Below are 27,949 nucleotides of genomic sequence, written 5' to 3'. Positions count from 1 at the left end.
TATTGTTGTGAGTTGTAGGTCTAGTGACTCATACTTTCCATTGACATCTTACTCATTCAGCCGCTACAATGGGAAGGAGTGGCTTTCTGCTGCCACATTGGTACACATGTTCCCACACACTTCTCTATACAACCAGATTCAACTGCACTTTGTGCTCCACAAAAGGTCATCTGAGTCCCTTTGAAAACTCTGAGTGACTAATAAAGTCACATGCTCCAAATAAAAGTCAGCCAGCTAATTAGAAAACGATAATCCTGTTGTGTCAAGTTCGATCACATTCATAGCGGCGGCGTTTTGTGACGTCGGTCGCTCGTGGCAATCTGTCGGTTTAAAGTTGTAAATGGGAGCCAACCAATCACCTCACGCCTTCTGTTAAATGTTGCACTTGAGGCAGCGCGCAGCAAACCAGAGCTACAGCTGACGGCCAACACACATGTACATTCTGCGATGCATGATGGTGCATGAGAGGAATGAAGTAATCTGTGTGTGACCTTCAAGTAAAATATTACAGAGATGAACAAAACAAACCAGAGATGGCAGCTTGAGTCATTGTGACCTGGACTTGAGTCACTGATTCGATGACTTGTAATCTGACTTGATAGAAAATGAATGACTTATGACTCATGTTGGACTTGGAAGTTACTTAACAAGTGTCTATGTAACTTACACACTGATAATGACATTGCCATGATTGGAAGACTGCCTTGTCGGTCAAACCAGGGACGAGATCAGATCATAATCAGTCGAAATTCAATTAACTGTCATTAATTTTTGAGGTCTTTAAGTTTCATAAACTGGCCAAAAATATCATTATTTGACATTTCTGTTATTAAAGACTGGATACTGACTTGCCTCAGAATTGGACCAAATGACTTGAGTCACATGTTTGTAAGAAACTAACAAACCGCAGTTACATCACAGTGAAACAGTCTTCCCATGTGCTCAGAATAAAAATCCATCTGTTAAATTTGTTAATGCATCTGGCAAAACTAAGTTTTGCTCTGCAAACGGCGTTGTCAGCCCACGGTCTTTTTGCTTGTGGAAAAAAAAAAAAAAAACTAAAAGGTGAAGGAGTAACATGGAGAAACTGAACACAAACGCCAGCTGTCTCCAAAGTCAATTCAAAACGCTTCATCTGCTGAATGGCCCGCTGATGAGGACTGACTGAAGCCAGTCGCACAGATCACGCAGTAAACACGACAGTCGACCACACATGGCCCAACAGGCACCCAATGGTTCGGTGTGTCGGGTGTGACCTGAAAGGTGTGAAAGTGTTTTTGTTTTTTTAAAACCCAGAAAATCTCAGCACGGTGAGGTTGAGTCAGAAGTGTCATTTAACGTTATGACACCTCCTTTAAGCTGCTGCGATCTTTCTTGCTCTGCTGTTCAGAGAAAACTTCTTCTTAACACTCTCGTGTTTGTCTGTTGCTCTCTGTCACTGGCAAAGCTTTCTTGGTGTGTGTGCGTGTGTGTGTGCGTGTGTGTGCACACTATGGGGAGTCAGCATACAGGCCCACTTCACGTGGTTCGGAAGGTGAAGGGCTATTAGGGGAAAGGTGAGTATGGGACTGCTGCTCTGGGTTACTCAGTAACTGGGGCTCTCTCCTTCCCCTCTCAGGCCTCTAGTGCTGTTCCTGTGCAACCACCCACCACACACTCACAAACACACACACAAACACATTTTGTAGCCCTGTCTCTCTTGTCTTTCCTTGTATTCTTTCTCTTTAAGAAGAAATAATGAAGCAATACTCTAGTTCTCATATTCGTTTCCTCATCTGGAAGACTTTTTTTTCTATAGATATCCAAAACACGACCTTGTCTACAAGGGTCAGCATAATATCACCCCAATAAATCGACACTAAATAACACAAATAAATGACCAAAACTAAGTTTTACACAGCGTGCCAAAAGGTGAGATTGGATAAAATATCAAATAATAGATTTAAGAATTAATTTAAAAATGATCAGCCAGTCAAAAAGATCAAACGTTGGCCTGAAGAACCTGAAGCTGCTGTACTTCTTCCATGACAGAAAACAAAGGTTTTATGGGAAATGTGGTTTCAACCTGTCGAATCGGAGGCAAAGTTTTATTATATTATGGCACAGCCCCTTCGTAAATCAGAAATACTATATATTTTTTATTTTCAGGACAGTTCACGGCTCCTGGAAATGTCATTATTCAGTGTGTGGATGCTCCAAAAATGATCTTGAAGCAGTTTGCCTTCAGAACAGTGAAAGGGTTAATTCTAAGAAACACTTATATCAATACCAATAAAAATAAATGAAAACAACTCACTGATCTCTTTGTTTTACCAAAAGTTTGTGTAATTGATGTGAAGGTTGAGATACGGCTGCTTTAAAGGATCAGTGTGTAGGATTTAGTGGCATCTAGCGGTGTAGTTACGTATTGTGGCTCGAAAAACACTAAAGGTTCTATCTAGAGCTGGCGGACTCGTGGTTTCTGCAGATATTAAAGTCTCATTTTAAGGTACTAGAAACATAAAAATTAGTATTTTTAGGTGATTACACATTTTTTATGTATATTTTATATATAGAGCCCTTTAAGTCTTACACACTTGACCTTTAAACTAACGCCGCAGTGATGGAGTACATCACCAGTGTGGATGTTGCCACCTTTGATTGGATCACAGCCTCCACATCGTTGCATCACCATTCCAGCCACTCTGGCATCAAAACACAGCCGTGTGTAACGCAGCTATAGCTTGTGCTCACATCTGCTTTTGTTTACCGTCCCTGAGCAGGGACACATAAAAGTAGGGTGACCGGGTCGGTGGCCGTGACCCCAGCGACAAGAACAACCCCGGTCCATATAATTGCCGCCTTTCTTCCTCTCTTACACACACACACACACACACACACACACACACACACACACACAACTTGGCCCTGTTCTTTTGCCTCAGGATGGGGAGTCACGGGTCTATGCTTTGAAGAAGCGCACAGCAGAGCCACATTCGGACCAATGAGAGCACAGACAGTGCTCTCTGTGTGAGTAATGATTGACAGCATGTTGGATTACTCAGAGGCATTAGTCATGGTGAATTTGTTACATGTTCTTGTTCTCTATTCTGGTAGTGTGAGTAGATATGTCGGTCTCTCTGGTTCACGGTTTTGGTGCCGAACCAGTGATTTTTAGAAGGTTTGGCAAAAAAAAAAAAAAAAAAAAGCATCTAAATCTTCTTCAGTTTAAAATATTCATGAATGATTGTGGTAAAACAATCTACAAGCGAAGTAAATACACTAGCTTCGATTAAGTCTTTATCTCATTTAAAAACATCTCTTTTGCGATGCCCACTACTTTCCAAAAGAGATCATGTTCATGCAGAAAAACAAACGGTAAGAGATTTTTCACGGGTGACTAGGATCCAACAACAACACGGGACAAATCTGGTCATTAAAGAAACAATTCGGAAATCACTGAATGTGCTTGTGTTTGGCTCTGGACTCTGTACAAAGTGTTCATACCAGCAAAAGCAAACATGTTTCTGCTGGGAGGAAAAGCTTACACAATGAAGTATCACAGCCACATGCAATACTGTAGAAGGATTCTGGGGCACCATCGGGGGGTCCAACCTTTTCCAACAGTGCGAGGGCAAGGCAGCTCCATCATTGGCTAATATTTGGCCGGAGAGAACCAGTCATCTCTGCGCTTTCCCCTCATCCCACAACTAACCAAACACTGTGCTGTTAGCGTCTCTGATATGCTTTGTTTATCAGGCCACCTGGACATGCATCTGGTCAGCCAGGGAGTATGCCTGTCAATAGCAGTGCCAGATGGACGTGCATTAATAACCGTGTCTTATGTGTCAAAATCATGAGCCGCAATCGCCGACTGAAGGCGCTTTTTAAAGTTCCCGAAGGCCTGTGCACTGAAAGAAATGCTGATCAGGGTGATGGGAACAGCAGAGAATCAGAAAAGAAAATTAATTACTGTGCACTCGTGTTTCAGGTCAGTACTTCAGTGTCCCCCTTCCTGTGCTAACAGAGCAATTACACAATAGCCTCTCAAGAGAGAGAGGGAGAGAGAGAGAGAGAGAGAGAGAGGTTTGACATGAGGTAACTCTTCCACATAATAAAAGCGATGTGGAGAAATAATTGAGTAGTATTGATACAAAGCAGGAATTATTTGAACTCCATAATGAGATGGATGACCATGTCCTGTAATTGAAGCAGCTAGTGCACAATGCATTGAGAGCATGTTACATAACCAATGTCTTTATTCCAGTGGACGTATGTCAGAGGTGAGTGGCTCAATTCAAAAGAATTTGGCTGAGATGATGAAATCCAGCGTTCTCCGAGTATTGACTAAGGCCGTGTCACACGTTATGAGCGATAAATTAGATTTCTGAGGATAAAGACAACTCCTCCTCCTCCTCCTCCTCCTCCTCCTCCTGCTGCTGAAAGTTTGTGCTCAATGTTTGACAAGGGGGGCAGGGCGTGATGCAACTGTGCATGATCTGCGAGTACAGCACAGTTTGTGAAATGAAGAGAGCTAATCAAAACAGATAAGACGTCAACACTGTACACCTTATTATGGTGTTCTTACTTTGTGGTTTAGTGGCACAAAGTCCATTATTTCGTTACTGATTTCTTAACGACTTCCTATCCGACACAGCGTTATCTGTGTGGAAGATTAGAGCAGGAAAGCAGAAGGCCTTTTGCCTGAACCATGGTGTCACATATCAGCACTGATAGTTTTTTTTTTTCTAAGCTCAGTGTGTACCAAATTCCAACAGCTTTATATTGACTTATTCACTCTTTATTTTAGAAAAAAAACATGGGTTACCCTCGAGCATAACTAGCCTGTTAGATGAGAAATTGGTGAAAAGAGAGGGGGAAGAGGCAGTATCGTTAAAATTTTGTACAACAGAGATGTAGTCTTTATTTAACAAAAATGTCAGAAAACTATCTCATCATAAACAGGCTGTATGCAGACGATGCTGTTATATTTGTATCTGAAAAGACACGCAACACAGCACTTAGTCTATTATTGGGAGGTCTGATAAATTTTTTATTTATTTATTTATTTAAATTTGGGATTGCACACTAGTAAGATGTCACCATTTTCAAGCTAGATAACTTCATATTAATTAACATAGTCTCTGTATTCAGGTTGGGTGACTTGGTGAAGCCTTTCAGTGTTGCTGGTTCAGTTGCTCAGGTTGAATCTATGAGGAAGATTTGTTGTTGTTGTTACCCTCCTTTGGACAAATCAAGATTATGAAGCTTCTTCCCCACATAATGTAAAATATATTATTTCTACATGTACTCTGATTATATCTATGATACTGTCTTTTATAGATGCCAATAAGGACGAACTAACAATGACGTTAGACGACTAACGAACGTCTATTCAGTTTATAGTGAAGCTTCCCTCTGTCTGTACAGACTAAAGTACAGTGTACACGCTGTATACAGTACAATGTATCTAAGTTTCAGAGACATGCTAAGAATGTCACAAAATCTAATTTTAGATGCATGATGTTAAAGCTAAAACAAAAATTCTCACTCGTCATGAATTTGTCCTGTATTAGGGACTTCACAAAATTCTATCTTTAATGAAATACATTGATGCAGCATCGCTGTGTTGTGACACATAAGCCTCATTCCTCTTGTGCAACTAGTTATCATATCCTACTTTGGAGGCGCTGATGATTAATTCCTAAGCGAGGAAGCAACATGTGACATTTTAAGCATGAACATTGAGAAAGAGCAACATTAATCCAGGAAGTGTGACTTCTACTTAGTTTGAATCATATTTCTTCCAAAGTTTCTGCTGAAAGAAGAGATAAGACTCAAGTTGTCAGCTGTGGATCGACATTTATTACCAGTCATCGGAGCTAAAGGGTGGGGGGAAAAAAAACAAAACTCAATATTGCCCGTCTCATCCTTTAACCCAGATTCCTGCTGGTCTCATGCTTCAGCAGGCATAAGCTTAGTGACCGTTGTCATATGGAGCGGATGATGGGATGAATGTTTGCCACCCTGCTCACCACTACCTGCCTCTAAGTGGTGACTCCATCACCTCTCACATCTGCTAACTCATTAATACAGCCAACTGCAGGGAAAAAAAAAAGCTCTCACACACTGAACTGTGTAGGTCCACATGTACTCACACACACAGTTGAGGTGAAGCTGAGTAAGCGAGGGTGTGTGCACTGTGTGCGTGTTGTTGTTTCACATGGACAATATGTTGTTATTCTATAATCCTGCTTCTCAAACATCATCCAACTGGAGTGCTGAGTAAAAAAAAAAAAAAAAAAAAACACTCAAGAATCCAGCTTGTATCCAACCAGAGCCAAGCAGAATTGGAACAGAGAGCTGGTCTATTTAAAGGACTTAAGAGCGTCGTCCAGATGCTGAACTCTGTGGTATTCCATTTATTCCCAGTACTCAATGTCCTGGCCAATGATATCTGAGTAACATCCGGTGAGCTGAGGAAATCCTGGGACTCAGTGTTGGCAGTGCTGCCAAGATCAGGCCTGCTGCCATGAACCTTGATGTCAGATAGCAGAAATGAAATGCTGCCTCTCAGGCCAGAGACCATAACAACAGAGCGGATCAATATTCACTTATCTTTACTGTTTCAGTGGTGTTTTATTGGTGATTACGTGAGCTGGGTTGGTATCAGATTTTCACTGATGTAATATCATACGTCATCATGTCACAGCTGTCCAAGACGAAAAGAAAAACATTACACTGTTGTTACTGCATCATCGTTTTGTGTGGCTGGGCGAATTCTTTTGTGGTTTCACTGCATCATAATTTTTGGATTCTGTGTTAATCTATGAAAAATTACCTTTAAGAAACCAAAGCCTTATTTAGTCTACGAGTATAAGTAAGGAGTGCACGGTAAGAAAGTTAAAGTTGTGCACATGGCACACCATAATGTGTATTGAATGGTCAAAGATCTGTTTAAAAAAAGGTCAAACTTATGGCAAATGACTCAATCATTATAGTTTTGTTTTCACATTTTTGAAAAGCCAAAAGACAGATTTTCCATTTTATTCCTACAACTCCAAACAGTTGAGAGTAAAATAAACACAAACGCTTGGTGCTGAAGCTTCTGAGGTTCCCCTTGGCGCAGTGAGCTGAATTTTTCCTGACCACTCTTAAGTGTGGAAAAATAAGACAAATCTCTTAAATTCAGTGTATCCTCTTGTTTTATATAGTGTTCAATATTTTTCAATAAAAAGACAATTTGATTTGTACAATTATGAACCAAACCATGGAGTAGATAAAGACAGAAATGAGGAGACGTGTGCTTTACAGAGAGAAAAACAAGCCGATTGCCTTGCAGCACTGAAAGTAAATGGATCATATACATGGCACAGAGGAGTGTCTCTCTCTCTCTCTCTCTCTGAGGTCACCCACATCCCACATTTACCACAAAGAACCCCACCTTAACAACTACTTTTATATACATTACACTGTACAAATAACATATCTCTTTAAATAACCTGCAGGCTGAGGTCAGCCAGGTGAGACTAAAGTGTCTTTCAGGACAGCAAGGACTGAACCTGCTTAGGTGATCTGGGTAGCAGGTTCTCCAGGTCTTTGTAGCCGTTAGCTGGGCTGGTGAGCGCTGTGTAAACCTCCCCATAGGCTCTGCACACCAGCTCTGTGGACTGCCGGAAAATCTGCTCCCTGCACAAACAGATAAAACTCTTTAGAAAGCAGTGGCAGTCATGAATGGGCCAACATTTCTCCTCTAAATCAGACAAGCAGAGCTATACTGTAATCACAGATAAAGAGCCGGTAATGTAAGATTTTGCACCAATCACTGCCGTTGTGCCCCCACTGTGTCAAAACAATGAGTGGCAGTATGTGGTGCACACTGCCATCTATAGATGCATATTACAGAATCGATGCACAAGCATCAGGTGTCAGCCACACTGACTGATTTAGCAAAGAAAAGACTCCTCGAATGAGAGAATTTAATTCGCTGTGAACATGTTTGTAGCCATGTTTTAATCAGAAAAAATAATGTATCATGTTTGCTGTGTTACAGATTTTTCTTTCTTCTCTTTTAGATGTCGTCCTTCTCCAAATAGTCAATCAACAGAAAACGATTCGCTAATCATTTCAATAATCATCCTTCAAGCAAAAATTCCAAACAGTCGATGGGTGTAATGAGAATTTTTTTTGCTTTCCTTGGTCTTATATCATAATAAATGTAATATTTTGGGATTTTGGACTGTTGGTCACACAAACCTGGCATCTGAAGACACGACTAGACCAAACTAAAATCACTGCTTGAAGTATTTAAAGAAATCTAATTAGAAACCGTCTGTTCTGCATCTTTTGATGTTTAAAAAAAGATTTTTTCCATGAAAAAGTCCATTTATATCCTTAAGTAAAGGACATAATTTGACTCTCTTGTCTGAGAGTACGAATGGAGGATGCAACAGTCGGACTGAAGAGCCAAGCGAGAGGACTTGAGGACACAGTGGGAGCACCGCTGTTGTATCCCACTCAGGCTCTTGAGATCCATATTTTTAATTGGCCCACAGAGAACACAGAACCACAGTGCTGTGTATAACACCTTACTCCACACCGAGTGCACTAATACGAAATGTGAAATGAAGGGAGTCTAAAAAGTACATTCCCTTTATTTGTGTGCTCCTGGAGTGTTTTCAGAGTGCTGCATGGTGCTGTTGTGTATTTAGCCGAGCAGAGACGCAGACTTGCGAGACAGCGGGAGAGGGAGAGAGAGAGCGAGAGAGAGAGAGCGAGAGAGAAAGACAAAGAGGAGGAATGATTTCAGGGAACGAGTGTGAGTGAGAAATGGACCAGAAGCTAATTAATGGCGTCCTGCCCATCAGTCCTCCCATGTCCATTAATAGAGAACATTAACCTGAGGTACAGAGTGCTCCTCAAGCCTGCTGCACTTCCCAGTAAACGTGACTCATAGAAAGAGCGCTCCAGTGTAGCAGCTGCATTGAGCTAAAAGCATGTGCATTTTCTGATCAGTAAAACAAATACAGACAGTCCAGCAGACCGCTCTCTCTCCATGTGTTGGTGGCTTCAGCAATTTAGCATCTAAAGCCGCAGTGCATTTAGTCGAGTGTTTTGTTTGGAACGGGTAATGATCGTATTACATCTAGGAAACTAATGAATGTTGAACATATCAGGTCAACGCTCCTATTCTATTTTTAATCAGTCTGATTGTGCTCATCACCCTGTTGAAACGCCATGCGATGTTGTAAACATTTATAACGCGGAGCCTGAATATTGCATGTTTGCAGAGAGAGCGCCACTATCGACTATAAAAAGGACAGAAACTCACTTGATGGCCGCACTCAGCAGGAAGTTGAGTTGTGGCATAACAAGAGTGTCAGGCGATGACAAGTACCGATCAAACTGGACCTGTCGAGTTAACAGCAGGTGATGAGTCAAAAGAGTCAGAAATGATGAAGCAAACGTTTATGAATTCATGCTCAGTGTAACTCACCATCGCCGCTTTCACAGAAGAGCTGTCCATGCTGGGCAGCAAGGACAGAGGACCCTGAGACGGAAAAGTGGAAATCAATTTAAGGTCACATCGTCTGAAGAGCAACAATGTTGAAAAGTATTGGAAAGGTTTCTTCTTTTTCTTTCCATTTATCTGCTCTGCTCTCAGCTGCAGCTTAAAATGGACTGAGGCAGGGACACAATGATAACCGCATGAATGACATTGTATAATAAGATGATTTCTTTCTTGTCTGTATAAAAGTTTTTGCTAAATGTATTTTTAAAAAAACCCCTCAAAACTCATCGCTGTGTATTGTATAACTCAGTACATGACTTTAAATGACTGTTTTTCACATAAAATATGTTTTTCGTACTAAATCTAAGCTGGTGAGAGATTCATAATGTTTAGCCCTTAATTACAGCACTTAAGAGATTTACTGTGGAAAAAAAAAACTGACATGTTTTTTAATTCGCTGAACTTTCTGAACCTCGATTTGTAAACAAGAGAAACTCCCTCCCTAAATCTTGACGTTAACAAGACAAAAAAAAAAAAAAACTGTGCGAGGCAAACACATGAGTGACTTTGTGAACAACAGCAGGTACCTTTCAGGCAATTAGCAGACGCTGATTATCCAGAATGGCAACATTAAGTCAAGCTTAAATGCCTAAATTGCCAACATTAAAAGCAGCAAATAGACAGCAGTGCAAGGGTCGGCGCTACAGCGCAGTACCTGCAGTGATTTTATGGAGATACAGGCATATTAACATACTAGAAGGCTACACACTGATCTCCTAGCTACTAGACAGTGAACACTATTGTTTTAATCACTGTTTTCTTGTAGCATCTGTTCACATCACAGAAAATTACAGGGATAAAAAACGTTAAGCAGATAGCAAAAAGTAAACCTGAAGAGTCTAAAATAAACTTGGGGTAATTCTTGTCAGCCGTTGACATCTGGCATGCTGTCGAGTGTAGACAGTTAGACTTAATCTTTTCAAACAGAAGACTATTTAAAGAAAACCAAAGACAGGCCACCCGAGGAGAGGAGTAGTCTGCAGGAGAATGACAGTTCTTGATTGAGCTTTGTGTTGAGCTGCAGCAGCAGCAGCAGCAGCAGCAGGGTGTGGTGTGTCCTGACATGACCTGGGGTTTCAAGACTCGCATGCTAAACCACAACTATGGGTCCCAGTCAGACCAGTGGCAAAGTGTGTTACAAAGAGGGAGGAAGGCTGCAGGGCATCGGCTCTCTCATCTCATCTGCACAGGACACCTCTGGAGAAGCTAATATGTTTTAATAGGACATAATATGATCTGCCTCCATGCGCCCCTTTCTCGTCTGAAAATCTGATAGTAATGCTATTATGCTCTAATAAAGATATCGGTCATGTGGTAACCATAGCGATAGCTATTGTAAAGCCCAAAGAGGTACTGTACAGTAAACAAAAAGGGCCTGTATAGGATAAAAGAGGACCATTAGGGAGCCCAAGAGGAGAGATGTTAGATAGAAATGCACATTTCTATAACTTCACCACTGAGTGCATGTCAAAGTGTAGTTAAGTGCTCCACCTGTTCAGCACTGTGCTGCTGGACACCGCTGTAGATGTAACTCAGACCGGCTCTGGTCAGCACGTATGACGCCTGCTCGTTGATCAGAGTGTCGAGGTGAGCTTCGATCTAGAAAATGCGGGAGAGAGAAAGAGAGAGAGAGCCTTAAAATCCAGTCCAAGCCTGCATTGTGAACCAATGGTACTTGTGGTTAATGGAGAACCACTGTGCTATTGATAATGAAACTTCCACAGGAGCTCTTGTGGTGCTCAATTACAAAAGATGTGCTAAAAATAGAAGAGATAGATGGCGCATTGGAGCACGGACAACAATGCATGACGCACACCCTTCTGTGACACAGTAAATTAAATCTTTTTAATAAAAGATTTGGGCTCTATGGGTTTTCATGAAAAGAAAAAGAATAATTAACTATTTGTAATGAACAATACCCCTACGCACAGACAATGTAATAGCTGTTTCATGAATCAGTTTGTCTTCCTAAAGGTGTGTTGTGTTAATATTAGATTCATGCCCTTGAATAACTTTAATTAAATGTGTATAAATAACTAGAAGTGTAATTGTCTGATTCACGACCAATTTGCCGATAATTATTAGGATTCAGGCGGACCTGGAACTCGAGCATCTCGAGCCTCTTGTCGGTGAACTCAAACAGAGCGAGCGTGGTCTTCATGACGTACAGCGAGTTGACCATGTAGCTAGCCATGTCAGCAGTGCCCAGGTTACTGGCTGACACGGTACACAACTGTAGAAGCGGATCCAAGATGCAGGAGAGCACCTGGGAGAGGCAAAGAGATAAGTCCAGTGTCACTCAATTAAAAAAGAAGCATCAAGACTATTCGTTCCCATCCTGATCACACATAAATATGAGCTTTACCTGAGCAAAGTCAGCCTGGCGAGCATCCAGTGGAACCACCGATGAATCGTGGGAGGCCAGCACCTCCCTGAGGAGGGAGAGCGTCTGAGTGAGGGAGGCTGTAGGTCCAAGGTCTGCAGGTGGCAGCTCCACCTGCGCAGGCAGACGGGGTCAGAACAGGAGGAGGCATTAGATTAGATGGAGAAAACAGTTTTTTCTTGCAGAGGTTAGTTGTGTGTGGGATGTAGCTTTCACCAAGACAAAACGGCCTTTACAACATTATCAAAGCGTTCAATGTCCCCTAACAAGCAACATGACAGAATATACAACTGCTTCCTGCTGCTACTCTGAGCCTCAGCTTGATTAGAGTGAGAAGAGCCTTATTAATGAAGAAGGTTTCGCATTCATTGGCCTCTGGTTAGAGAACACACAACTGAGCGCGGCCACCTTTGTCCACCTAATAGACCGAATTATGAGAAGGCTGTGTTCCTGGCATTGGCTGGAATTGACACCAAAACCCAGAGGGCCTCAAATTTGATTAACACCGAGCTACCGGGATAATTCTTGTAACTGCTATTGATCAGGACACAGCCTGCATGTTATGTGCACGTGCTGAGGTATATTTGGATGCCAATTTAACTCAACGGTAACAAGTCTGGTGTTTTTTTTTTTTTTTTGGAAGCTAGCGTCCTTTCCATGCTTGTGGCCAACAGGCCGAAACTGTTTACAAGCACAAGTGCTTCAGAAATAGCCTTGTTGTCTTTGAGGGTTTAGACGCGGAGCTGAAATACACAATGTGTGTCCACAGGGTGCAATACTGAACTTCTGCACTGTCATTTAAGTGATTTCATGAAAGAACATTACGAACCGTCTATTTTAAAAACAAGGCGCCTTCGTCCTCTTCTTCTATCTCCTTCCTTAGATGATTGTATTGTTTTCCTAGCTGTCAGTTTTTCACAACTGCACAAATGAAAATAATATTAAGTATTATTAAAATAAAATAAAAATAATCCGTACCTTGTCCATGAGTCTGCTTGCATGAAGGCTCAGGCTGTTGAAGAACATCTTTTTGCTGAGGATGTGCATTTCTTCAATAGTGATAAGCAAGGAGGCCACGCTGGTCCCAATGATAGAGCTGGCCAAAGATCAAATAGTCCAAAAAAAAAAAGTCAACTCGGACTGCGCACAGTGATTATTTATTTATCAATTATTCTACATATGCTCCAAGAGGCTAAAGTGACATCTTAAAAAGGGGGCTTGTCTTTTTCAATCGTTTCAGCTGTTGTGAGTGAATTAAATACCTGATGGTGTGGTGGTAGAACTTTAGCAGGTTGGAGAGCTTGTAAAGCAGGACAGCACCTGGCTCGGCCACAATGACCTGTTCTATCCGAACCTGAGGGAGAGATTCATAACACACGGTGTCAGCACACAAACAGAACAGATCACTGTGTGCATTCGCAGAGCTGGTCAGTGGTTCCTTAATAGGTTCTTAAACTAATTTGTTTAGTCGCTTACTTTGAGCGGCCTGCAGACTCCCTCAGTGATGTGTCCAACCACCTCCTGCATGTTCTCCTCCACACCTAATGTAAGAGACGCGCGCACACACACACACACAGAATCAACTGTTTTGAGGGTATCATGAATATAAGCAGACTAGCACAGTATTAGTGAATAGAACATGAGGGGAAAATCCTCTTTCGGATCCAAAGTAAATATGCATGTGGAGTAACACACGAAAAAGGGTCACAACATTACACAATGTTCAATGTTTACATTTAATTTAGGAATGCGCTGTGTTTAGGCGCTATATTGCTACACTGACAGCTGCCTGAAAACACAAGGTTCAAACTTTTTCCAAGCCGACCCTCATGTGATCTAAACTGAACTGCAGAGACTGTGTATGGAGATAAACGCCCGCAGTTGATATCCTGGATGTTGCTCAGCTTAACAAACTGGACCAAAGCCAAACTCCAGTCTTGACTGACCCCCCCCCCCCATCTTACTGAACTCTTCATTCTTAACTGCTATGACAACCAAAAGAAGTTAAATTAGGGAAACAAGCGCATGATTAGTCCATCAGGCCGAACTAAATTCTAATGGAATTAGATTTGATCGCGCTCTCCAACTGTTGCCAACGTCTCTAACCTCATTGAACAACTGGTTACCCAAACTCTGCCGAATAAACAAGCTACTCGTGAGTCTGTGACATGTGTTTATAAGCCCATGTTCACTTGTTAAAAAAAAAAAAAAACCAAAAAAACCCACCAAATTAAAAAAGGATGCAAAAAAACATTTCCAATGGTGAGATTAAAAAAAAAGGTGGAAGAGAAAAGCTGCAGGTGTCATCGCACCTTTTGCAATTTATGATGTGAATGAGCTGGAGACGATGGAGAACTTCACACTGCCTAATTAGCATATAAGAGACGTCGTACCTTGCAGAGTGACTTGTTTGAGCAGAGCTTCTAGGTGCTCTTTCTCCGAGGCGGTGGCTTGGTGCAGCCAGGCCAACATGTCCCCAACATACCTAAAAAGAGCGACGAAATAGTCCGGATTAAACAGTACGTCACCGAGGGGCCAACCTGAGGGCTAATCTTACCGCACTGTGACCACAGCTACGTCGAGGCATGGGTCATCGTGTTTCACTCCCCTCATACACAAACACACACATGGCTTTTGGTGTTACATAACGGTGGAAAACAGCAAGGTTAAACTTGTATTATTGTGTGAAAGCCTGTGTGTGCATGTGTGTGCGTGTGTGTTTGGGAGTGTGAGGACATAGGGAGGTGAGAAAGAACTTGGTGTTCTCAGAACTGCCGATGTCTCCTATAAAGTGGAGGTGATTTTGTGTTCCACGCATCGCTGGTGTTCTGAGAAAATCTCCCTTTTGGCTTCTGGACACAGGAGGACGAGGGAAGAGGATGTAGTACAACAGGAAGCGCAGTCACATACACACTCCTTGACAAAACAGACATTTAACATCCTTTTTAATTGAGCTAAGAATCTCTGGAGTTTGGAACAGATTTATAGTTTAGGAATCGTGATATTTACAACCATACAATAGGACAGTTATGCCTGATATTTAGTTGTGTTTTTGAAGGCTTGAACTATATTTACATTGTTTATATCTAGAGTTATACAAATCCTTTCCATTTCAATGTCTCAGTATGTAGCTTGAGGTTCTGTTAGATGAGTTTAGTCCTAGTCAGCTCTAATTGTGGGCACATGTAAATGGGATACATGTTCAACGTTTGTTATAGTCTAGTTTCTTTTCTGTTAAAAGCAAAACTTGTGGTTAAGTTTCACTAACCACTATCCAATCAAAAAATAGTTGCATTTCAATCAGAACTGAAGTGCGCGTTTTGTTTTAATGCGGTAAATGTCAATGTTCAGCTCATACTGTAAATAGCAGATGTACCTCATAGGATCATGTGAGTGCATCTCTATAGGTCGGGGTGTTCCTCCTGGCCCGCCGCGGGTGAGGGCGTCGATGAAGCCTCGCACCACTGCGCACCTGCGTGCAGTCCCAAACTCATCCAGAGTGTACCTGACCAAACAGAAGAGAGAGGAAAGCAACAGTCAACACCCCAAGCCTCATGTGAAAAAAAGACGTGTTTTCGTGCAGACTGTGTGTCGGAGGTCAGCCTCTCGCATACATCAACAATGCAGGCAGCTTTTCCAAAAGGAAAGACTTTGAGGTTGTTTTGATTACTCGGCGGTGGCAGGCTTTGTGACAGACTAAACACAAGATAGTGCTGAATTAAGATTCCAGGAACGCTGGTGTCCGCTTTCTCAGCCTCAACATCCCCAGCCAGCACATGGCCTTGAACACTTCGTGGTCACTGAGGCAGGTGCATTTCAGAGAATGCAAACAGAGGGAGGGTGGGTTTGTCTTGAAAACATGTCTTGGGGGTAAACGTGTGAAACTTTCCTGTGAGTTGTTGTTGTGTTTTAGGGACAAAGTCCCAGCTAGCTTAAGAAAATGTGTGAATACGATGTAATATTTGTTCTTTATGAGCGCAAATTGCTTTCCTGTACTAGAGGGGATACATTATTTGCATATATATTGACTTTTAAAAACATTTTATTTCTTTTCTTGATTATGTATTCCCTGTTCCAGTCAGTGCGTTCTTTAAAAATAGGTTTATATATGTATATAAACCTGTATTTACATGATGTAATGACTTCTTCTGCTTGGTACTGGATGGTGGTGTCATTTTTCTTTAGACATTTTCTGCATCTTTAGACTGTTTGTTGTTGTTTTTTTAATGAAGAACTTGAGTGAACTTTTTGTTTCACTCACAAAGCATCTCCTTGGCCATAAAGTCAGCACAGAGAAAAGAAATACAGAGCCAGTAGCCATCTGGTAACATTGTAGTAAACAGAAGAAAACATTTTTTGGGCCCAAATTTTACTATTTTTATTTAATATTCATTTGAATGAATGAATGAATTAACATGTATCCCGCCTCTACAAATGTCTACCTTTAGTTGATGTTAATGTTCTTAGAAGATGTGTAACCCCTGATTTACATGGACAGGAAGATATGGTGAAGGGACAGACCGTACAGCGTGTTATTTAGATATAAAAAATGTTGTTTGTAAGACAGTGTGTGTTACTTGTAAAGGACAGGTCGGTCCTGTAGGGCTTCCATGGCTTGAGTCAACACAGGGCTGATATCACACGTCTCTTGGGTCAGTCCTCTGCATTCATCTTTGTGGAAAGAAGAAAAGCAGTGTATCTTTACACTGTCATCCAACTAACTAAACAGTTGCAGTCTTTCTAGTGAATATGCTTGTGTTATCCTTCATTCATTGTTTCTAAATATTTTGGACCATGGAAACCCTTCTGGCAAGAGGCAAATCAAAGCACAGAGAACATTTTTCAATCATATTTTCCCATGGGCTTTTACCAAGAACTTATGCTTCAGACAATACAAACAATGAGCAGGCAGTAACCAATCTTCCAGACTGCAGAAACAAACACACTCCGCTCTTTTCAGACCGTATCTAATGTATGAAATACAATTATGTTTAAGAAATGTTGGGGTTTTTTTGCGAAAATGAACTTGTACTTGAACTTCTAGTACATGCAAAGAAAATGCAACACAAGAACTTCCCAAATTTCTAGATTTGGGCCTTTTATCAAATCTTAACCACAATAAAAAAAAGTATATATATAAAACAACTTATAATTTAGTAAATTATCTTTATTGTGTTATGGTATAATTATAAAAATGAGGTTTTTGTGATCTAAATGGTTTATTTCCATTTTGATTTCAATGACAAAACATTTTTTATTTTTTATTTTGGTGTCTGGCATTCTTGGCAAAACTCAGTCAGAGAATATGAATCACATGTGCCCTCAAATGTGTCCTACACACGCCATTGCTCTCACAAGAATGCTGTTTTGTATTTAGTTCTCTCTGTACGATGTGTACAAAGTGTGATTGCGGTATTAACTCGGTGTACTGCACTCACTCTGAGCCCAGCGGTAGAGCTGCTCATATGATGTCTCCTGTAACACGGCCATCTGCTCCATGATCTCCAACCTGGAACGAGCACGCAAACCAAGACCAAACATTACATACCCATAACCCGAGTGACAGAACTACTGACAGCGTAACTGTAAAAGACTCTTCTTTTATTCAGTGAGAGGAACTGGAGCACGGAGTGACACTATGAAGCGTGACGTGCACTTTACCCTGCAGTTTGCTGGTTGGTTCGCAGGAGGATTTTCACGTCCTCGTGGATGTGCTTCACACGGCTGAGAGCTTTGAAGAAATCCTGGGACACATTAATAAATATATTAGGAGCAATATGTGTGGCAGATTTGAAGAAGTCAATAAAGATCTAGTGCCAAAACACTAACTATTACAGCATTAGTTCAAAAAAAAAAAGAGAGAGAGAAAAGTTAAGCGAGGATAGCATTTGGAACTGATCATGCAATATTTATAGTGGAAGCGGACAGATGTGTGATGTTATTTCACATGCGGATTCATGCATGTGCATATCAAGTAAATGCAATTTTATCATTTTTTGATCATTTAGATTTGTCTTACATCTATACAGTACAAAGTGATGCAGATGAAAGATTTTTAGGTTGATGGACATCTTAAAACTTAAATTATGGCAGCATGCTGGTCGAGTGAAAAGCTCGATCTCTCTCTCACTGAAGGATACACGTCTCTATTCTGACACTCCTCTGTACCTGATAGTGAAACCTCCAATCCTGTGGGAGGATCCTTTTTAATCATTTAATTAATTAGAACACATTATAAAGGAGATTATACCTCAGTAATGGGTGCATCCCGAGACCCTCGAAGTGTGGCCATCTCCTCATTGGATAGCTGGAACTTGGCAAGGAAAGCCTGAGCAACCTGAGCTCTTACCTCCAGGCGGTGACTGAGGGAGAGAGATAAACGTTGTCATTTTCTTCTCTTGTCATTGTTGCACTTTAATATCTTAATGAAGAATTATATTTTTCCTCACAGTGTTGTCATTTAGTTTCTGTCCAGTTCTGTCGGTCAGTACGATTTGTTTTGTTTATCTTCGAGGCCCTTGCAGGTTTTTAATCTCACATAAGCGTCCGTCTCCTTTTGTAATTTCTTACTGTCTAAATAAAAAAGACCTGTCTGTCAGTGTGGAAATCAAAGCTGTATGCTTTTATTTAACAAAAATGGTGAATGTCGTCAACAAGCTGTAATGTTTGAAGTCCTCCAGCAGATGGCAGTCACACTCCTCTCACTCTCTCTCTAACACACACAGACACACACACACACACACACACAAAACTCTATTCAGTGGGAGTGAGTGGGACAGGTAGACCGGGTGGGACACAGAGTAAAGATATCATGTGCAGCAGTGAGAAAATGAATAACAGAGGGAGACAAGAGAGACAAAAAAGAATACAGGGCCGGATACTGGCCAGGTTTTGTCACTATCAATAACAGCAGAGCGATCACTATCAGTCTCAGCACAATAGTGACCATGGCAACCGTCCCAGTCAAACAGGGAACTCTGTCATGGGATAGCAGAACAAGAGCGAGTCCTCCCTCTGTCACCATCTTCCCATCCCAACCACCTCGTCTATATTCTCTCTCTCTCCCCCTCGCCTGTGAAAACAAGGCCGGATCAGTAAATCACCAGCTTGTTGTGGAGGAGCAGAAGAACCCGACATTATCTGACCATTGTCTCTCTCAGACAGCTATTACCAGTGCTCAGCCAGCTGAAAGTAAAGGGCTGTAAATCTGTTACAGGATTCTATGATTTAGTATTTCTCCGTGCAGCTCTCTGAGCCCCGCACGCAGGACTTTAAGGGCTTCTTTGCCCTTTTACGCGTTTCGTGCTTTGAGGTTTTGTCGCAAACACATAAAGACGACAGCTTGGGCTGGACTTTAATTCAAGTCACATATAAAGCCTCAGTAGCATACTTTTAAATATGACTTCATTGCAGCCTGCAGGCTACAGCGACAAAATTGTACGCAGCAACGATGAACAGCTTTTTTTTAAATACAGAGAGACACAGCAGCTGTTCCTCTACGAGGAGCTTTAAGCTTTTCGCTATGGGATCATCAGAAGAATCATTTAGTCTGTCACAAACACTCATAAATACAGTGCATTATTTGTATTAAAAAGGGAGCTGTCACTACCTAACTCGGCACACACTGTGTACAAAAACAAACGGAGTATCAGAACGGAGAAAAATGAAAGAGAAGTGATAGCAGTGAGAGAAAACACATTATGCCACGGAGAGATAATAAATTAAAACAGGAGGCGCTCGAGCTACCTGATATTCCACCACAATTAGAGCGATATATAGAAAATAATAAGCTATGCTAATGGGGCCATTAATTAAACTGAGTGCGGCATATATTAAAGGAATGATCTCCGTGCGAACATGCTCGTCTTCACATAGCACATAAGCGATATTAACATGAAATCTGTAAACTCTCGTAGAGCGAGGAGCCTCGGTTGACTCGCGAAAGGAGATTTTGATCACAAATATGCAAATGTATGCAGGAGGCTTTGACAAAAATCTAATTGGATCATCTGTTCTGTGGTGCAAACATGGGATTTCTATCATTAAAAGGCTGCTGCGTTTTTTTTTAATCATCACAAGTGTGAAGAACAGACAGAAATGCACACGTATACTGAAAACTGAATCTGGAACATGAAGGTTCCCCATGACATTTTTAAATGGGACATAAAATTTAGTGGCCATCCGAAGGCCTTAATAGTCGTAAAAGCTTCTTAGGCCCTATCTCATCTGCTACGCTTAACACGCCATAGTTTGGGATTTAATTCATAAAGCATTTCACACAGTTTCTACCAACGGTCGGTACTTTCAAGTGAATTTGTGTTCACTGATGCTTTAAAAGTTAAAGTTATAAAGATATTTATTTTATCAATAACTGAAACTAAGAAAACATTCATCTGCAATATACTTGATATGACCGCGTGAACTTAATTGTACCGAATCCCTGATTTATTGATGCACTTCATAGACAAGAGAGCTCCAGCAGAGAAAACCTTCCACACGTCAAACTCAGCAACAGCTTCACCTCGAGAAGAAAACAAATGCCCCCCCTCCCAGTTTATCATGTCCAGGCCAGGAGTGACAGACCTGTTCCTCCAGGATGTAAATCACAACAAAGAGACAGGCTGCACACGCCTGTGCAAGGTGAGGAGAGGTGGATTGTGGGAGAGCAAGGGAACGTTGGAGCGGCAGGATCGTTTGCTACAGCGCTGTCAGGACATGACACATTCTTCTCCAGACTGCAATTACTGAATACCAGAGAGAAAGAGAGGCAACGTACTTGTGTGAATGAGCATCATCACGATGAAAAGGCATGTATGTATGGACTCTGGGCTGGTGGTTCAAAGGGAAAATTAACTCAAAGCTTTTTCTCAATTTCTCAAGTTCAGTTCCACCCGTTACATGATGTGTTACATGCCGGGATGAAAAGCAGTTACAGTGTCTGTAACGGCCTCTCTTTGCAATCTCATTAACAGCTTCATCGGTTTATAAAAACAGAGAGAAAATCAGTGACCAACATCTAACGAGCTCGCCGGTTATCAAGCAGAGTGTAAAGACAGCAGAGGATTTTACTTCCGCCAACATTTTTCATTTCTTGTTTGAAAAACTGACTGATAATCATACAGAATTAATGATCGCGGGGCGAGACGAGAGATCACGTGCGCTGTGTAACAAGCGAGTGTCCAACCCTCTTAGAGGTTGTAAACCATGTGGGTCGATTATCCATTAAAATCTATTAGGGGCCATTTCAAAAGGCTCGCATGGAAATTTGGCATTCACAAAAGCTGTTAGTTAGCCACGCGCCGATGATCACAGAGTGCAGCCGCAGTCAGTCACATCAGGCAACACAAAAGGCATACTCGCAGCCATATCCTCATTAACAACCAGCTGAGTCTTAATAAGGCTCAAGTGTCATTTTACACAGGTTTCCATTTACACCCCTGATGTCCAAGATCGCTCTCTCGAGGGTTTCAGAGCTCTTGATTTATTAATGACCTATACAGAAGTCACACTGAGAACATTTGCTTTATTTTCAGGAGAAATGGTCTCAATGAAACACAGCGGGGGGTGCATGTCTGATAATTCACCATATGTCATAGGAATTACTATGGGAAATAAGTGGCTGACAGGAGCCAAACGCAGGTAAATCTTAGGTGTGGTTACTATATTTATCTACATTGTTCTTTGGCGTGCAGCCAAGTAGTCCTACTGACGCTGCCTGTAATAGCCGGAGAACTAAACCAACAGTCCAACCCCTTTCAGCTTCGGCTGCTTGTGAGGTTACACAGTGCACAGAAACATCCGTTTGTGAAACGTCTCGACTTGTTCAGCAGATAACATGTCACGCTAATGAAAAGATCACACAGTGCGAGGCAGGTGGGCAGCATTACGTTTCATTATGGAACAACACACAACATCTATTTGCTGCTCTTGCTGACAGCGCCTTTGAACAAACCAGCCCGAAAACAAAAGAGCGCAGCGTCTGAAAAAAGCCGGCAGACAAACACGGGTCATGTACTCTGATTGGCTCGCCTCTTCAACCTTTGTTTCGGCAAACTACGGGCAATGCGCTGTTCCTTTCTGTTTCATTAGAGCTGACAAATGACAGTGGCACTGGCAGATAAGATAGCAGACAGTTGAGGACAGGCCTGCTCTGCAGGGTAAGTACACATCAGCAGCATCTGCAGAGCTTTTGAAAGCGAGTCACGCAGTCTCAGCAGAGCTGGCCTATAAGCCCGAAGTGCGAGGTTGTGCTGCAAATGTAGCACTGCTATAATAAGTGTCAACAGAAGAAACATAAAAAAAGAAAAAAAAAAGAAAAGAAAAGGCAGTGTCTTGGGACTGCAGAGGATTGTGTGACCTGAAATAGATCTGAAGACTGGAGCGCCGTGGTGCAGTGGGCTGACTGGTGGGTGGCTGAAGGAGGACAGCTTGACTGCACACTTCCCCTGGCAGCTCTTCTGAGACAAAATTGCTAAAGACAAGGTCAAAACCCAGCGTGCAGAGACTATCCCATCTGGCTGTGGGGTCACTGCGGTTCCCGCAAATGAAAATGTCATGCAGACGGACAGCAGCTCCCAATGGGACCACTATGCAAAGAAAAAGACAAGGCAGGGGGCACTCGGAAGGGCATTCATGTAGAACCTCTGACCACTTACCTTTAACAAGGCCCCCCCCTGCACACAGCGACACGACTAGTATTAATTCATTGTCTGCACGTATTCACTGGTGGCTTCGTCCCCGCTGGTGTCTTTCACTGCGCTCACATTCTCAACTCATCTCCTTCCCTTTCAATTTCGTTCGTTCCCCTCTTATGTCACCTTTTCATCAAGGAGGTCCTGGATCTGTGCCAGCGGAGCATGGAATTGCCGCGGTACATCACAGCTGGCAGCAATGTCTTTTGCCAGAAATCTACATTATGTTGCCAGTGCTCCTGTCTCTATGTCAACTCACAAGGTCACTGAGCACTGAGGTCATAGCTGCCACAAACGCTAAGGAATCCAACCCCAACCCCCCGGCTGTCAGCGAAGAGGAGCGGGTGTTTTCACATCGCTGTCAACACTCTGTCGGCCAAATTCATAGATTAATGACAGATAGTTGTGGCTGTCTGATTTACTCCTGACTGTGTCATGGTGAGCTCTATATATTTGATCAGCATATCTGATGGCTCTTAATAAGTGTTGACAGCAAATCTCAATGCACAAGCTCAAATACACAAACACACTGATGGGCTTCTCTCCAGACGTAATAGTCCGGCTTCAATAAGACCGGGGAATAACGCAGTGTAAACAGGAGCTACTTTGATGTGAATCTCAAGGCCCAATATCACAAGACACGACGAATAAAACAAATAAAGCCCCATTAATGATGATTGCTGCCCTCCTTATGCAAATAGACAACTGCGGGAGAAATATTCATCAACCTCATGAATCATTCAACCCTCCTCATCAAAAATAAAAATGTACTTGCCAGCTCCTCCTGCCCTGCACCAAACCTCTCTCTAACTTCTGACACTAAAGTGGAGCTTCACAGCACAGACTAGAAATGCACTCATGTCTTTATTTGGGCAAACATTTCAAACTAGCAGCATACTTTTTTTTTTTTTAATGCTTTGGTTCTCATAAATTATGAAAATCCCCTTCGATTGACGACTGTCAGAGGCATCTCACAGCTTATCACTCGAACAGTGGGCGCATGATGATTAAGGTGCTATTTGCCTGGAAAACTGGCTGAACAGGAAAAGGGGTGTGGAAATGAGTCACCAGCGAAAGAGCGAAATGATGGTGTCCAGCTGTGGACTGATGGAGAACTCAATCAGTGACGTATGTGACGCCCTCAGAAAGGAAATGTCAGCGCAAGATTACTTTGAACTTTCTGCAGTTTAGAATAAAGTTGTCGTCTTGTCTTCACAATCTTTGTGACATTTTGAACCAGATTGAGAAACAACTTGTGCTCGCAATGACAAAAATAAAAAGGATTAATTCCCACATAAACTCTTCAACGTGATCCATCACGCCGGCCCAACAACAAACACTTCCTTACATAAAAAGTTCAGTTTTAGTTGAGACTAAAGCTGAAGATTTTTTGGAGCGCTCACTAAACTCTACAGAACAATTTGTGGCTATACTTTGTAAAAGTGTCATGAACTTGACTTGTCAGAATAATAGCTAAAATTCTGTCCACTAGATTTATGGAGCAAATTAAATCAGAAACAAAACCCAATACAAAAAGCTACTGCTGTCTCTGAAGTTACAGTAGCATTGAATTGATTCATTTTCTGATCCAATGCCTGCCAGAAGTTTACAAGTTTAATGGTCACTCTGTATCTGATTCGTGTAGCCACAAGATGCAAATCAATATCTGTAAAATATATTTATTTTAGAAATGTCTTTCTCAGCCAGCCAGCTAGTATGATATGTTGTTTTATTCTTATGGACATTCCTCCAGATTCCTTATATCTATCTTAGTTTTTACTATTAATTCTAAAACATATGTTGTATATGTCCGTTTAGGAGGTTAACAGTACAGTAACACACAGTAATGCATGCACACATGCATCCCCACACATCCAAACACACAAAAGTTTTACCCCTTTAGAATGAAACTCACTTTTCTCCCTGCAGCTTGTTGGTTTTTACTATGAGGTCTTGAGTTTGCTCCTTCGCAGCCTGTTGAGGAAATACGACTGCGTTTTTAAAAGATGCTTTGCAGACAAAACAAAAACAAAACAATGAAATGAAAGAAAACCTCATATGAAGTGTTGGAGGTCCTACATTTAATCCACACCAACATACCTTTAATCTACTGGTCATTTCTTCACAACACGTGCTCATGGCCTGGACATCCTCGTTAACGCTTTCGAGCTCCTGCGGAGAACGTGAGGTCACAGTTACAACAGCACTGAGCAGAAGAACCCTTGTTCTCATATACAAACACCCAAACAGGGACGTAGTCTGCTTGAATCTCAGGTTTTCAGGTCCAGATGTTTTACACATACCTTTAAACTTAAAACTACATGTCTAAATCTGTTGTTCTACATCACCATCACAGCTGTGCTTCTGGGAACATGTCTAGTAATCTAGTAACCAAGCACCATGGACTGAATCAGTGCACAGGTGCTTTGGCCGGTTAAAACAGAGTTACACCTGAGTGTCGTTACCTCTTTAACCTCCTTAAAGATTAGTGCGAACTCCTCGTTAATCGACAGGCTTCGTCTTTCTATGTCGCCGCGAAGGTTTCTCCTGGTGCGCAGGCTGTTCTCGGTGAAGAACACGGAGAGAGCCTTCAGAGCCTCCAGCATCTCCTGTGAACAACAGACAGTATGAGGTCGGTGAGTCATGGTGTTAAATGTGTCGATCTGCTCCTCTTTGCATACAGACAAACCACAGCAGCTAAAACTGCACAGAATGAGCAGTCTCTCCTTATTAACTCCGGCTTAACACCGGTTATCTTGGCGTGGGGTTTTGAGATTCAGTATTTTTGGGATCGAACCGCCGATCATCTGATTAGTGGACGACCTCCTGAGCCACAGCCGCCTGTGTCCTTTCTCATATTTTTATAAAACATTTCTATTTCTACGGTCACTTTCTTTTTTTTTTATTATATAGTCTTTGTATAGATGTTTAGCACGGCTTAACTTCTTAACACAGTTATAGATTTATTTTGCAAATGTTTAATATTTTTTTTTACTTTTTTACTTTTTTTTACTATGTTTAATTTCTCTGCACATATTTAAATTTAGATCTATCCCAGGTTCATTTTAACGTATGGATACTGTGTTATAGGTTCATTATTATGTATGTTTGCATGCTGCTGCTGGAGGCTTGAATTTCCTTTAATAAGTATCTGTCTGTCTGTTTATCTGTCTGTCTGTTTATCTGTCTGCCTGCCTGTTTATCTGTCTGTCTGCCTGTTTATCTGTCTGTCTGTTTATCTGTCTGTCTGTTTATCTGTCTGTCTGCCTGTTTATCTGTCTGCCTGTCTGTCTGCATCAATATGCAGCTGTCTGTCACATGAACAAACATGTTTATCGTTGTTACTGCGGATCGATACTGTTTAATAGTTACCTCCAAGAGAGCGACAACACAACATAACCACAAACACAACATAAACATGAACACAACATAAACATAAACACAACATAAACATAAACACAAGACAAACATAAACACAACACAACATAAACACAACACAAAATAAACATAAACACAAACAAACTCTGAGCAGACTCCTGCAGCTTTAGCCGCGCTGCTAACCCGGAGCTAACTTCCTCCTCTCACCTTGTCGCTGTCGAGCCTCATCTCCAGGATTTTGTTCAGCTTCCTTGACAGCGGGTTGTTGGGCTGAGAAGCTGCACTGGAGCTGTGTATGACAGCGGAGGTGTCGGTGGAAACCTCCACTTTAACGTCAGCCATGGTTCAACACAAACACACAAACACACAAACACGCAGCTCCACGTCAACTACGGGGAAATGTTTTGGTCCGTCTGGAGTTAAGGTCCGCAGAGCGACAGAAGGAAGGTTCCGCTGTGCGGTTATTTATCTGAACTGATGACTGTAACCATGGTAACCACTTCACACAAATATTCAAATTTAGGCTCATAATTTATTTAAGGAAGTGTCATTACATTATTGTAAGAATTATATTAGTTAGTAAGTAGTTATATTCTTTGCCATATTTATACTGTTTATATCTTGCCATATTTTTTCTTAGATATCTTTTTAACTTGTATATATTCTTATATTTTTTATATTTCATGTATATAACACCATTTTTAATCATCTGTAGGTCCTGTAGGCAGCATTGGCAATAAAGTTTGACTGGGGCAGAGAGCTTCAGCTGGTGGTGTAGTCATTATTTATTAACCTTTACAACAGAAGAGAAATGAGACAATGATTTAGAGAGATATTTAAATGAACTGTCCAGGAAATGTTATCTATGTGTGTATGGTCACACACACACACACACACACACACACACACACACACACACACACACACACACACACACACACACACACGAAACTATTTAAACCTGAGAGCACAGCTGCGTTCAGGTGCTGTTGGAAATATGATTTGAGCAATAAGAAATGTATTTCTTTTAGATATTCAATCACAACACACCTGTCACCACTAAAAATGGGGTAAAAAAAAAAAAAACTTTATACAACTTGACTAAACTTAAGAGTATTATGTGTTCAAGAAATCATTGCTCTCATGAATTGAACTCCAGACAAACTAACTACTACACTATAGTATTAAACCAGCAGTCAAAATGATTCAATAAATCTAATTACACTGCTTTAAAAACAAGTCATTCTTGAAAAATATTTCTCTTACTGTTATTTATTGATCTCTACAGCATATTTACTCCAAAACCTAACATGTTAATGGAAGAACAATTATTTCCAACACTGTCTGAAGATTTTAAATACCAGCGAGGATGGTACAAATGAACAAAAAAATATATATATCCACAGCAATAACAGACATCTCTCAACAGACAGCTCCTTCAGCAACAGACTGCTACTCCCACCATGTAAGAAGGAGCACTACCACAGGTCCTTCATTCCAACAGTTGTCAGACTCTTTAACATCAGCATGACTTCAGGATAATTTATTATCCACTTTGTGTATATGAGTTGCTGTGACAAGTGTATTTCCCCGGTGTGGGATCATTAACGTCTATCTTATCTTGATTTGAGAAACATTTTCCGTTAATGACTATTATTATTATTATTATTATTATTATTATTATTGTTGTTGTTGTTGTTGTTGTTGTTGTTACCATAAGTTTTATTATATTTATTATTATTATATTATATATTTTATTTATATTTATATTATTATTTTATTATTATTATTTTATTATTATTATTATTATTATTATTATTATTATTTATTATTATTATTATGTTCATTGTTTTTATTACCATACGTTTTATTTTTTTATTATATTTATATTTATATTTACTGTTATTATTTATTTTATTATATATTATTATTATTATATTTTTTATT

The 27,949-nt window shown here is 41.1% G+C and overlaps 1 protein-coding gene across 1 annotated transcript; it reads right to left on the bottom strand.

Moving 5' to 3' along the window:
* Positions 1 to 6,878: 6,878 nt before the first annotated feature.
* Positions 6,879 to 26,439, bottom strand: cog6 (component of oligomeric golgi complex 6). Its single transcript, XM_019259397.2, has 19 exons — positions 26,210 to 26,439; positions 25,090 to 25,233; positions 24,725 to 24,796; positions 24,540 to 24,598; positions 18,184 to 18,295; positions 17,595 to 17,677; positions 17,372 to 17,442; positions 16,511 to 16,604; positions 15,310 to 15,438; positions 14,327 to 14,418; positions 13,410 to 13,474; positions 13,196 to 13,287; positions 12,912 to 13,029; positions 11,916 to 12,047; positions 11,649 to 11,816; positions 11,042 to 11,149; positions 9,476 to 9,529; positions 9,311 to 9,390; positions 6,879 to 7,668 (listed from the first exon to the last, which is right to left on the bottom strand). The coding sequence occupies exons 1-19, from the start codon at positions 26,342 to 26,344 to the stop codon at positions 7,521 to 7,523; spliced, it is 1,956 nt and encodes a 651-aa protein (XP_019114942.2). The 5' UTR covers positions 26,345 to 26,439; the 3' UTR covers positions 6,879 to 7,520.
* Between the last annotated feature and the right edge of the window lie 1,510 nt (positions 26,440 to 27,949).

Source organism: Larimichthys crocea, chromosome VII (genome assembly GCF_000972845.2).
Source record: "Larimichthys crocea isolate SSNF chromosome VII, L_crocea_2.0, whole genome shotgun sequence".
NCBI lineage: Eukaryota > Metazoa > Chordata > Actinopteri > Sciaenidae > Larimichthys > Larimichthys crocea.
This window is presented reverse-complemented; position numbering and strand designations above follow the sequence as displayed.